This window comes from Phacochoerus africanus, chromosome 16 (genome assembly GCF_016906955.1).
Source record: "Phacochoerus africanus isolate WHEZ1 chromosome 16, ROS_Pafr_v1, whole genome shotgun sequence".
In the NCBI taxonomy this organism is placed as follows: Eukaryota; Metazoa; Chordata; class Mammalia; order Artiodactyla; family Suidae; genus Phacochoerus; species Phacochoerus africanus.
In genome coordinates this window covers 50,512,866-50,523,177 of record NC_062559.1, presented here as the reverse complement: position 1 = coordinate 50,523,177, position 10,312 = coordinate 50,512,866, and the positions used below count along the sequence as shown (strand labels likewise).

The 10,312-nt window shown below is 50.4% G+C and overlaps 1 protein-coding gene across 3 annotated transcripts; it reads left to right on the top strand.

Annotated features, from left to right (window-relative positions):
* The first annotated feature begins 6,269 nt into the window (after positions 1-6,269).
* PPIA (peptidylprolyl isomerase A) lies at positions 6,270-9,997 on the top strand. 3 transcript variants are annotated; one of them, XM_047763322.1, is made up of 6 exons: positions 6,291-6,397; positions 7,907-7,973; positions 8,403-8,433; positions 8,530-8,618; positions 8,825-8,997; positions 9,662-9,997. In XM_047763322.1, the coding sequence occupies exons 4-6, from the start codon at positions 8,610-8,612 to the stop codon at positions 9,792-9,794; spliced, it is 315 nt and encodes a 104-aa protein (XP_047619278.1). In that variant the 5' UTR covers positions 6,291-6,397; positions 7,907-7,973; positions 8,403-8,433; positions 8,530-8,609; the 3' UTR covers positions 9,795-9,997. The 3 variants fall into 3 exon arrangements, with proteins under 3 accessions (XP_047619276.1, XP_047619278.1, XP_047619277.1); XM_047763320.1 differs by lacking the exon at positions 7,907-7,973 and having other exon boundaries at positions 6,270-6,397; XM_047763321.1 differs by lacking the exon at positions 7,907-7,973 and having other exon boundaries at positions 6,294-6,422.
* Positions 9,998-10,312: the final 315 nt, after the last annotated feature.

Below are 10,312 nucleotides of genomic sequence, written 5' to 3'. Positions count from 1 at the left end.
ACTCAGAGCCCCTCTGAGCGGCGTTCTGACCTGGATTTGTATTGTTGAAACAAAGTCCCATCTGAGCTTTCTCCTGCTTGCTGCTGAACATATTCTGTTTGGGTTTTTTTTTTTTTAATTGAAGTATAGTTGATTTACAGTGCTGTGTTAATTTCTGCTGTACAGCAAAATGATTCAGTTACACACACACACACATATGTATATATATATATATATATTCTTTTTCATGTTCTTTTCCATTATGGTTTAGTACAGGGTTTTTTTCTTTTCTTTCTTTTTTTTTTTTTTTCTTTTTAGAGATGCACCTGCAGCATATGGAGGTTCCCAGGCTAGGGGTCTAATCAGAGCTCTTGCTGCTGGCCTACACCAGAGCCACAGCAACGCAGGATCCGAGCCACGTCTGCAACCTACACCACAGCTCATGGCAATGCCCGATCCTTAACCCACTGAGCAAGGCCAGGGATGGAACCCACAACCTCATGGTTCCTAGTCAGATTTGTTAACCACTGAGCCACAACGGGAACACCCTAGCACAGGATACTGAATATTGTTCCCTGCGCTATACAGTAGGACCTCGTTGTGTTTATCCATCCTATACATAATAGTTTGCATTTGCTAATCACAAACTCCCAGCCTATCCCACTTATTCCCCTCTCCTCCTTGGCAACCAGAAGTCTTTTCTTTTTTCTTTTCTTTTCTTTTGTCTTTGTCTTTAGGGCCACACCTGTGGCACATGGAAGTTCCCAGGCTAGGGGTCGAATCAGAGCTGCGGCAGCCAGCCTACACCACAGCCACAGCAACACCAAATCCCAGCCACATCTGCAACCTACACCAAAACTCACAGCAACACCAGATCCTTAACCCACTTAAGCAAGGCCAGGGATCGAACCCGAATCCTCGTGGATCCTAGTCAGGTTGATACCACTGAGCCATGATGAGAACTCCCTATTTTATTGTCTTCTGATTCTCCTTTTTTATGACTAAGTAATATTCCTCTGTGTGTGTGTGTGTGTGTGTGTGTGTGTGTGTGTGTGTGTGTGTGTGTCACATCTTCTTCATCCAGCTGAACATATTCTGAATGGTAGGATGTGTAAATGCAACTTAGAGCCAAGAATCCTGTGTCATCGATGGAATCAAATGTCAGCAGCCATAAAGCAAATGCATCTCATGGGTTTGTATATTAGTGGTTCCCTGGGGGCCTTGGCCAGAGCAGTTGGGGGATGAGGGCGGGGCAGGGGTGACCTTGTGTACGGTGGAGAGAATGACTAAGTAGGACACAGTAGTGGAGACTACGCTCCTAAATGAGTTAGGATATGTGCTTCAGGGACGGGTGGACAGGGCAGCCCGAAGAGCTACAGGAAAAGGAGATGCTGACATAAGAGAGAACGGAAGAAAAACACCAGGCAAAGCCACCTGAAGGACAGGCCTGGGTAGACTGTGGACAGGAGAGAGGATGGAGCAGGGAAGGAAGCGAAGGTCTGGGCAGGTGTCCTCTGCGGATTCGCGGATCAGAGGTGAGCATATACTGACCTTCTGAGTGCTCAGCAAGGGATGGCGTGTGTCAGGAGCCTGGAGAAGAGAGCGCAGTCACTGGGTCTGCGCGGTGCAGGCGAACTCACTGACAACGCCCACCAGGAAGCCACACTCTGGGACCAGGCTTTGGTTGGCTCTTTCATCACACACCGGCCTGGCTGTTGACCTCATTCGTGCATTCATTCAGCATACTTCTACCGAGTTTTGTGTTTGTGTATGTCTTTCTAGGGCTGCACCCACGGCATATGGAGGTTCCCAGGCTAGGGGTCAAATGGGAGCGGTAGCCGCCGGCCTACACCACAGCCACAGCCACTCAGGATCCAAGCTGCATCTGGGACCTACACCACAGCTCATGGCAACGCTGGATTCTGAACCCACTGAGCGAGGCCAGGGAATGAAACCATCCTCACGAATACTAGTTGGGTTCATTACTGCTGAGCCTCGATGGAATCTCCTCTACGGAGTTTTGATGCTTCAGACTAGACTGTGACTCTGGAAGAGCTGAGGAAGCCTCTGGGGACCACAGGAGTGAGCTTTGCAGGTGGAGAAGCAGGAGGCACTGAACAGGCCACAGGCAAAGGAGGAGCCCTGGGAAGGAGTTCCTGTCGTGGCGTAGTGGAAACAAATCCGACTAAGAACCATGAGGTTGCGGGTTCGATCCCTGGCCTTGCTCAGTGGAGGAAGGATCCAGCGTTGCCGTGAGCTGTGGTGTAGGTCGCAGACACAGCTCGGATCTGGCGTTGCTGTGGCTGTGGCCTAGGCTGGCAGCAACAGCTCTGATTCAACCCCAAGCCTGGGAACCTCCATATGCTGAAGGTGTGGCCCTAAAAAGACAAAAGACAAAATATGAAAAAAAAAAAAAAAAAAAGGAGGAGCCGTGGAAAGGCAGGGCGGGTGGTAATGAGAAATTTGGTGTTGCAGTAAAAACGTCAGCTAGGAGACGGAAGCAAGTTGGAACTAGACTGCGAAGGGGCTGCTGAGGGTGCCATTCTGTGGGTGACTGGGAGCTTGAAAGGCATAGGCATTACAAAATCAGAGGATTTTGAGAATGAGCATTCTGGAAGTACCCAAAAAAACCTGGTCGAGTAATCAGTTAGGAGCTGCTGCAGAAGGCCAAGCAGGGAGTTGCCACTGTGTCTCAGGTTAAGAACCTGAGTGCAGGGAGTTCCTATTATGGTGCAGCAAAAACAAATCTGACTAGTATCCATGAGGATGTGGGTTCGATCCCTGGCCTCACTTAGTAGGTTGGAGATCTGGTGTTGCTATGAGCTGTGGTGTAGGTTGCAGACTTGGCTTGGATGGTGCATTGCTGTGGCTCAATCCCTACCTAGCCTGGGAACTACCATATGCTCTGAGTTCGAAAAGAATCTGGCTGCAGTGGCTGGGGTTGCTGTGGAGGCATGGGTTCAATCCCCACCCGGAGCAGTGGGTTAAGGATCTGGTGTTCGCAGCTGTGGTGTAGGTTGCAGTGGCTTGGATTCAGTCCCTGGCCGGGGAGCTTCCATAAGCAGCAGGTGCAGCCAAAATAAATAAATAAATAAAAAAGCAGACCAGGAGTTCCCGTCATGGCTCAGCAGCTATCGAACCCGACTAGCATCCATGAAGACGCAGGTTTGATCCCTGGCATCGCTCAGTGGGTTAAGCATCCTGTGTTGCTGTGAGCTGTGGTGCAGGTCGCAGACGCGGCTTGGATCCCACGTTGCTGTGGCTGTGGCATAGTCCAGCAGCTACAGCTCTGATTCCACCCGTAGCCTGGGAATCTCCATATGCCATGGGCACTGCCCTAAAAAGACACACACACACACACACACACACACACACACACACACACACACACAAAGGCAGACCAGGATGAGAGGAGCCAGAGCTCCCTGTGTCAGGGGTTCAGACCTAGGAGAGATCCTGTGGGCAGGGAGGATGCAGCTGGAGCTCTGGAGTAAGCTTGGGGCTAGAGCGTGGTTTAGAAGATACCTGAGAATCTGAGCCATCAGAACAGAAGAGGCTCACTGTGGTGGGTGTGAAAGGAACTCAACAAGACCAAACACGCGACCCTGACAGCAGACATCTTTGAAAGAGTTCAAGGGGAAAAGGTCATAGTTGGCGAAACGGGAGGGAAAAGTCCAGTCCATCAAGGAAGACACAGGAGGCTCAGGGAAGGTATGGCCTGGAGAAAGGCATGCATTTGTGGGTTGTGACGTCACTGTGGGCCTCAGCGGAAGCCACGTGGCAAGTCACAAATGAGGCCCCAGGCAAGAGGCACAATGAGACAAGTCACCCCTTTCCAAAGTAGACTGTTTTTATAACTTTGACTAACCTGATTTTTCCTCCTCCTTCCATTCTCCCTTTCCGACGTTTTGAGAGAAACACGTGTTTATAATACGCTCCAGGGACACAGTTCCAGAGTTGTGCCTGCTGGCGGAGATCACCTTCAGCCAGCCAGGTCAGGGCACTGTCGAACACAGTGGGACACGCTTTGGGTCTGAATCAGCCAAACAAGGCACAGTCAGCCCCACATTCCCGAGGTTCTGTGTCTGCCGAAAACCGTCCTTGGTTAGGAAGTCCGGCTGAACAGACAATGCAAATCAAGGATCCCTCACAGCACTGGCTCCCCGTTTCACAAACAAAGCACATGCACGTTTACTTGAGCGGAGGACCTCGTTGTGACAGTGTTGACAGCGAGGAGAAGCAGGTCTTTGAATAGCGAGGGAAGTCACACTATCCATCGCTCATTCATTTGTATCTCAGGAGGGGGTCCTAGCTGCTTTCAGGTTCAGAGTGGAGGAGAGAGAAGTTGGGGGGCGTTTCCGCCTGAGGGCCTCAGGTCATTTTTTTTTCCCGTGTCAGAGGACAAGCAGCTTCCTCAAGGTCACAATGCAGCAGATGATGAGTGAGCAAAACAAGCAGTTCCACTCCAGGCTCTGCGTTAGCTCCTAAGCTACTTATTCTGAGCATCCTGTTTAACATGGAGGATGCTCCCTTTCCACATCTGTAAATGGGGATGATGGAGGGGTTGCAAGAACAAAATCACACGCTCTAAATCCTAAACACATATGGGCTCACGATGCCAGTATTAAGAATGATGGGAGTTCCTGTCGTGGCGCAGTGGTTAACGAATCCGACTAGGTACCATGAGGTTGCGGGTTCGATCCCTGCCCTTGCTCATTGGGTTAACGATCCGGCGTTGCCGTGAGCTGTAGTGTAGGTTGCAGACGCGGCTCGGATCCCGCGTTGCTGTGGCTCTGGTGTAGGCCGGCAGCTACAGCTCCAATTCGACCCCTAGCCTGGGAACCTCCATATGCCGAGGGAGCGGCTCAAGGATGGCAAAAAGACGAAAAAAAAAAAAAAAAAAAGAATGATGGCGGGAGCTTCCCATTGTGGCTCAATGGAAACGAATCTGACTAAAAACCATGAGGTTGTGGGTTCGATCCCTGGCCTTGCTCAGTGGGTTAAGGAGCTGGCATTGCCATGAGCTGCGGTGTAGGTTGCAGACATGGCTCGGATCTGGCGTTGCTGTGGCTGTGGTGAAAGCCAGCAGCTGTAGCTCTGATTAGATCCCTAGCCTGGGAACCTCCACATGCTGCGGGAGCAGCCCTAAAAAGCAAAAAAAAAAACAAAAACAAAAAAAACCCAAAAAACAAAAACAAAAAACAAAAACAAAAACAAACCCACCAACCTCTGATTTGCTTCTCACAACCCTATCCTGGTTTTGCAGATGAAGAACCTGAGGTTTTTTGTTTTTTTTTATTACTGAAATGAATTTATCACATCTGTAGTTGTGTAACGATCGTAACAATCCAATTTCACAGGATTTCCATCCCCCGAAGAACCTGAGTTTTAGAGATACTAAATAACATTCTGAATACTTCGACCAAGTGTCAGAGGATACATAAATTCTTTTCAAGGTTTTCTGAACAAATGACTAGGGTCACATAAGGGCACTTAGTACTAGCAATAAAACTATCATTAATTTATTAGCCTAAGGGAATTCACTTTTAAATGGTTGCTTTGTCTTTCACTCAGAAGGCAGAGCAAAATTCTGCTTTTGAAAGAGGGTGTGGGGCAGAGATTTTAAAAGTTTAAAAAAAAAGGCAAAAGTGTGCAGCGTGTCTTTATAGATTAAGAGTCCGCTAGGCTCGTGCTTTAACGTCTTCCTCCTGGAGAAAATTCAGAGTGTGCAGGATATTTTCGGAAAGTAGGGCATTATGGAAGCATTTCATAATCTCTTAGACTGGGGGGGGGGGGGGCGACAGCTGCCCCTCATCCTCAACTGCAGTAAGAAAAAGGTGATGCCCGATGCCCAAAGCCACCTGGCCTCCCAGAGAGGCGCGGGCCCTGGAGTCCGAGCGACCTTGGCCGATAGCGCGACCTTGAGGCCTGCGTTCGCCTCAGTTACCCCCTCTGAGCAATGGGGTGAGGTCTTGTCCGCCTGGCCGGGGATATGCGCCCCCCTCAGGTGCCCACCGACTCTCCACGGCGCTCACCACGCCCTGTCCGGGTGTCCATTCCGGTCGCTGGCACCAGACCCCACGCCGCAGCGCGGAGAACGAGCCCGCGGGCGGGAACCTGCCTGCATCCTACAGCGCGCACGCGCGTCTCCCGTCCCGCCTCTCCGGCGCCATCTTCACCCATAGGCCAGCCGCGCCATCACTCCGACTAGACCTGGGTCACGATTGGCCAGCGACAAGGCACGCGACCGGCCGTGGGCGGGGCCCAGACCGGCTATAAAAGAGCCGGCGGCGGGGCTCGTGCTGCCTTGCAGACGCCGCCGCCCCGGATCTTTCAGTGCTGCTCAGCCATGGTTAACCCCACCGTCTTCTTCGACATCGCCGTCGATGGCGAGCCCTTGGGCCGCGTCTCCTTCGAGGTTGGGGCGGGCGGCAGTGCGCCTGGTGGGCCCCGGCGGGGGGCGGGGGGCGACCGGGGGTCCGGGTGCTGGCACCCCGCTTGAGGAACGCGGGCGGCGCGTCGCCATTTCCTGACGAGGGGCCATTTTGGGAGGCCGGGGGCGGCGGGCAGACAAAGGCGGGGCGGGCGGGGGAGGGGCGGCCGCGCCCTTCCGGCCGCGCACGTGCTCGGGCCGCGAGCAGTTGGCCGCCGCGCGGGTCCGCGGGCTCCCGAGGGTCAGCAACGCCCCAAACGGAAGGCAGGTCCCGGCCCCAGGCAGCTGCGACCGTCCTGGGGCGGCCCTCGAGGGCTCGGAGGCCGGTCCCCTCGCGCCGACGCGGCAGCCGCAGCAGAAAGCTGCCGTTCCCGCGCCGGGGCCGGTGGTGGCGGCCCGCCCTTCCGTGACCCCGGAGGAGCGCCTGCTCGTGTAGGGCTGGCGGGGTCAGCCGAGTGGAGGGCTTCCCCGATGTCCTAAGGTCGCGAGGTGGGTGTCGGAAAAGGGCCCACGCGCCCCTCCCCGCCCCCACCCCGAACGGAAATGTGCAGGCCGCCTTCCCTCCGCTGGCGCCGGGGCCCGCCTTCCGCTGCGGTGACGGTGGGTGGGAGGCGCCCGGGCCACTCCCGGCTGTCCCCACGCAGGGCTAGTCGAGACTGGCTGCTCGGTAGGCCTTCCCCGATGTTGGGAGTTCTCGTTGGTAGTCACGGGGTGGTAGCCAAGTCGATGTGCTCACAAGACGGTAAATGCTGTTCTGTTGGAGTTAACGTGGTAGGTCTTGGGGTGGAGCCGTCAGAGATTTCGTCCTCTGGGACCACTTTTCAAAAAGCCGCCAATGATGAGGATCTTATTCCGAGAAGAGATGTATCCCCCCACCGCCACCCCATGCAGGGGGGTTTCCTTATCTTGTCAACACCTAAACTCTTACTGGAGAAAACGTTACATCCTAGTCAATCTGTCCCTCTTACTGTAGTCAAGGCTAAGAATTGATAGGGCCCACGTGGGAACTTGCCCTGAGATAAATACTCCGTGGAGAAATACGTCCAATCGATCACACCCCACTTTATCCGGTCAGCTGATAGTTGACCAGAGGCCACGTGGAAACTCGGCCCGAGCCTAATGCTTTGTGGCTTGTCTCAGGTTAGCCAGAGCGCTAATGGAAATGCGATAGGAGCTCTGGTGTATGTTCTGGTGAGAATGGAGGTGGAACTGCCAGTAGGGACTTGAACATCAGTAGGGGTCTTAAAGTCACGGCAGCACAAGGGTTTGAGGACCGTCGGTACTTTACTTAGATCGTCCTAAAAATATTCAGGGATCTCAGTAGATGATTTAGTCACACATCTCTGGAATAGTTAGTAAAATACTTTGTCTTTATGAAAGGGCTTATAAATGCTTTCTCTGGTATTTAAGCTTTTTTCGCCAGAATGTTTTATATATGCAGGAAAGGAAGCAGTTGTACTAGAAATCAATCTTTATTTTTTACCCCACTACTAGGTAAGGGACCTGGAAACCAAGAAGTGACTGCTCATCCAATCCATAAAGCTATGTTAACAGATTGGAGGTAGTAGCATTTTCATTACCAGTGACTAAATTCCCTGATCATGCAAGAGTACTTGCTGTTCCCGAAAATCTTGTACTTAGGTTCAAACTGAAGTTGGGGGAGGTGATGTACATTTGAGAAGCTGTATATCTGTTTAGAAGTAGGTGTGATACAAATAAAAGTTCTAGTCACTTTTTAGAAGCCTCACACTATTTGAGTCATTGCTGGTTGTGAATTTTTGGCATGTCTCTGGGTCTCATGTTGCGTAACCCAACCCCACAGGACCTTAAGGCTGTCAGGGATAGCTCTTATTTGGGATTCAAAGTAATTACTGAAGAAGCATTCTCTTCTAGTGAGAAAATGAATTTGATTCAGAAGCCCCTAAAGACAAGGATACTAAACAAAATGTGTAAGCAGATGTTGTTAATTAACTGTCATTTTCTCTTACAGCTGTTTGCTGACAAAGTTCCAAAGACAGCAGGTTAGTGGGGGTCTTTATGGTCTTTTTAATGTTTGACAAAGGTATTCCTGTTTTAATTGCTGTGTGTCTATACACATATGCTCTTCCTTTTAACAGAAAACTTTCGTGCTCTGAGCACTGGGGAGAAAGGATTTGGTTATAAAGGTTCCTGCTTTCACAGAATAATTCCAGGATTTATGTGCCAGGTATGAAATTTATGGTACTGATTTGGGGTTGAGCTGGACTATTTCAGGATGTACATTTAGGAACTGTTATTCTACCATTTTGGTTCCATTTAACCCTTCTAATTAAACTTGAATTTTCAAGTTTGAGCTTAAAGGCTCAGCATGGTTGGTTTTGTTTTTCCTGCTTGTGTTGCCAAAAATGACAGGTTCCTCTTTTGTGTTCACAGGGTGGTGACTTCACACGCCATAATGGCACTGGTGGCAAGTCCATCTATGGAGAGAAATTTGATGATGAGAATTTTATCCTGAAGCATACGGGTCCTGGCATCTTGTCCATGGCAAATGCTGGCCCCAACACAAACGGTTCCCAGTTTTTCATTTGCACTGCCAAGACTGAGTGGTAAGAGCAGATCACAGCAAAGGCAACTTTGCCCCGCTGTTGGTTCCTGCTCTGATGCAGTAGAAGGGCATGCCTAGCTGCAGAGTGCAGGAGTGTGCTATAGAAAGCAAAGATACTCTTGAGGCAAAACGGGACTTTGTTAATTAGTTTAATCAGTTTTGCATGTGATTTGTTGGCTTGTTTGTTTTTGGTTTTAGGGCCATACCTGCAGCATATGGAAGGTCCCAGGCTAGGCGTCCAATCAGAGCTACAGCTGCTAGTCTACACCACAGCCACAGCAGTGCCAGGACTGAGGCCAGGAATGGAGCCCGCCACCTCACGGTTCCTAGTCGGATCCATTTCTGCTGGGCCACACAATGGGATCTCCTTGTTGGCTCTTTTTAGGGGTGCCTTCTTAACAATGATTGGAGAACCTTTCAGCACCTTTTTGATACTGGCTTAAAGTAATATGTGGTGTTGCCGCACTTGTTTTTTTTTTTTTTTTTTTTTTTGATAAAATGTTCTCAGTATTAATCTAGTCAGCGTTAGCTAAGGTTGAAGACTGCGCAGACCACCTTTCGGGTATTCTCTTGGGTGTGCTAAACTGATTTGGGGGCAGTATTCTCATCTTAAAGCACAATGCAGGGTGTATCTCGTTACAGGTGGTAATGATTGTTTTTTCCAGGTTGGATGGCAAACATGTGGTCTTTGGCAAAGTGAAAGAGGGCATGAATATTGTGGAAGCCATGGAGCGCTTTGGGTCCAGGAATGGCAAGACCAGCAAGAAGATCACCATTGCTGACTGTGGACAAATCTAATAAATTTGACTTGTTTTATCTTAACCATCAGACCATTCCTTCTGTAGCTCAGGAGAGCACCCCTTTACCCCCACCTGCTTGAAATAGCCCATAATCTTTGTGCTCTCACTGCAGTTCCTTGGGTTCCATTTCCTCATCCCCCTCCAAGTTTAGCTGGATTGCAAAGTTAAGTTTATGATTATGAAATAAAAACTAAACAACAATTGTCTGTCCTTATATGGGCTAGGGTATTGATGTAGGTTTCATTTCTTTTTGCTTTTTTTTGTCTCTATAGGGCCAGAGCTGCAACATACGGAACTTCCCAGGCTAGGGGTTGAATCAAGAGTTGTGACCTACACCACACCTCACAGCAATGCTGGATCCTTAACCCACTGGGCAAGGCCAGGGATTGAAACCTGCATTGTCATGGATCCTAGTTGGGTTTGTTGCTGGTGAGACACCATGAGGGGAACTCCAATGTAAGTTTCATTTTGATTTTGTTGACTGAGCATCCCAAGGACAAGTTGCAAATGGAATAC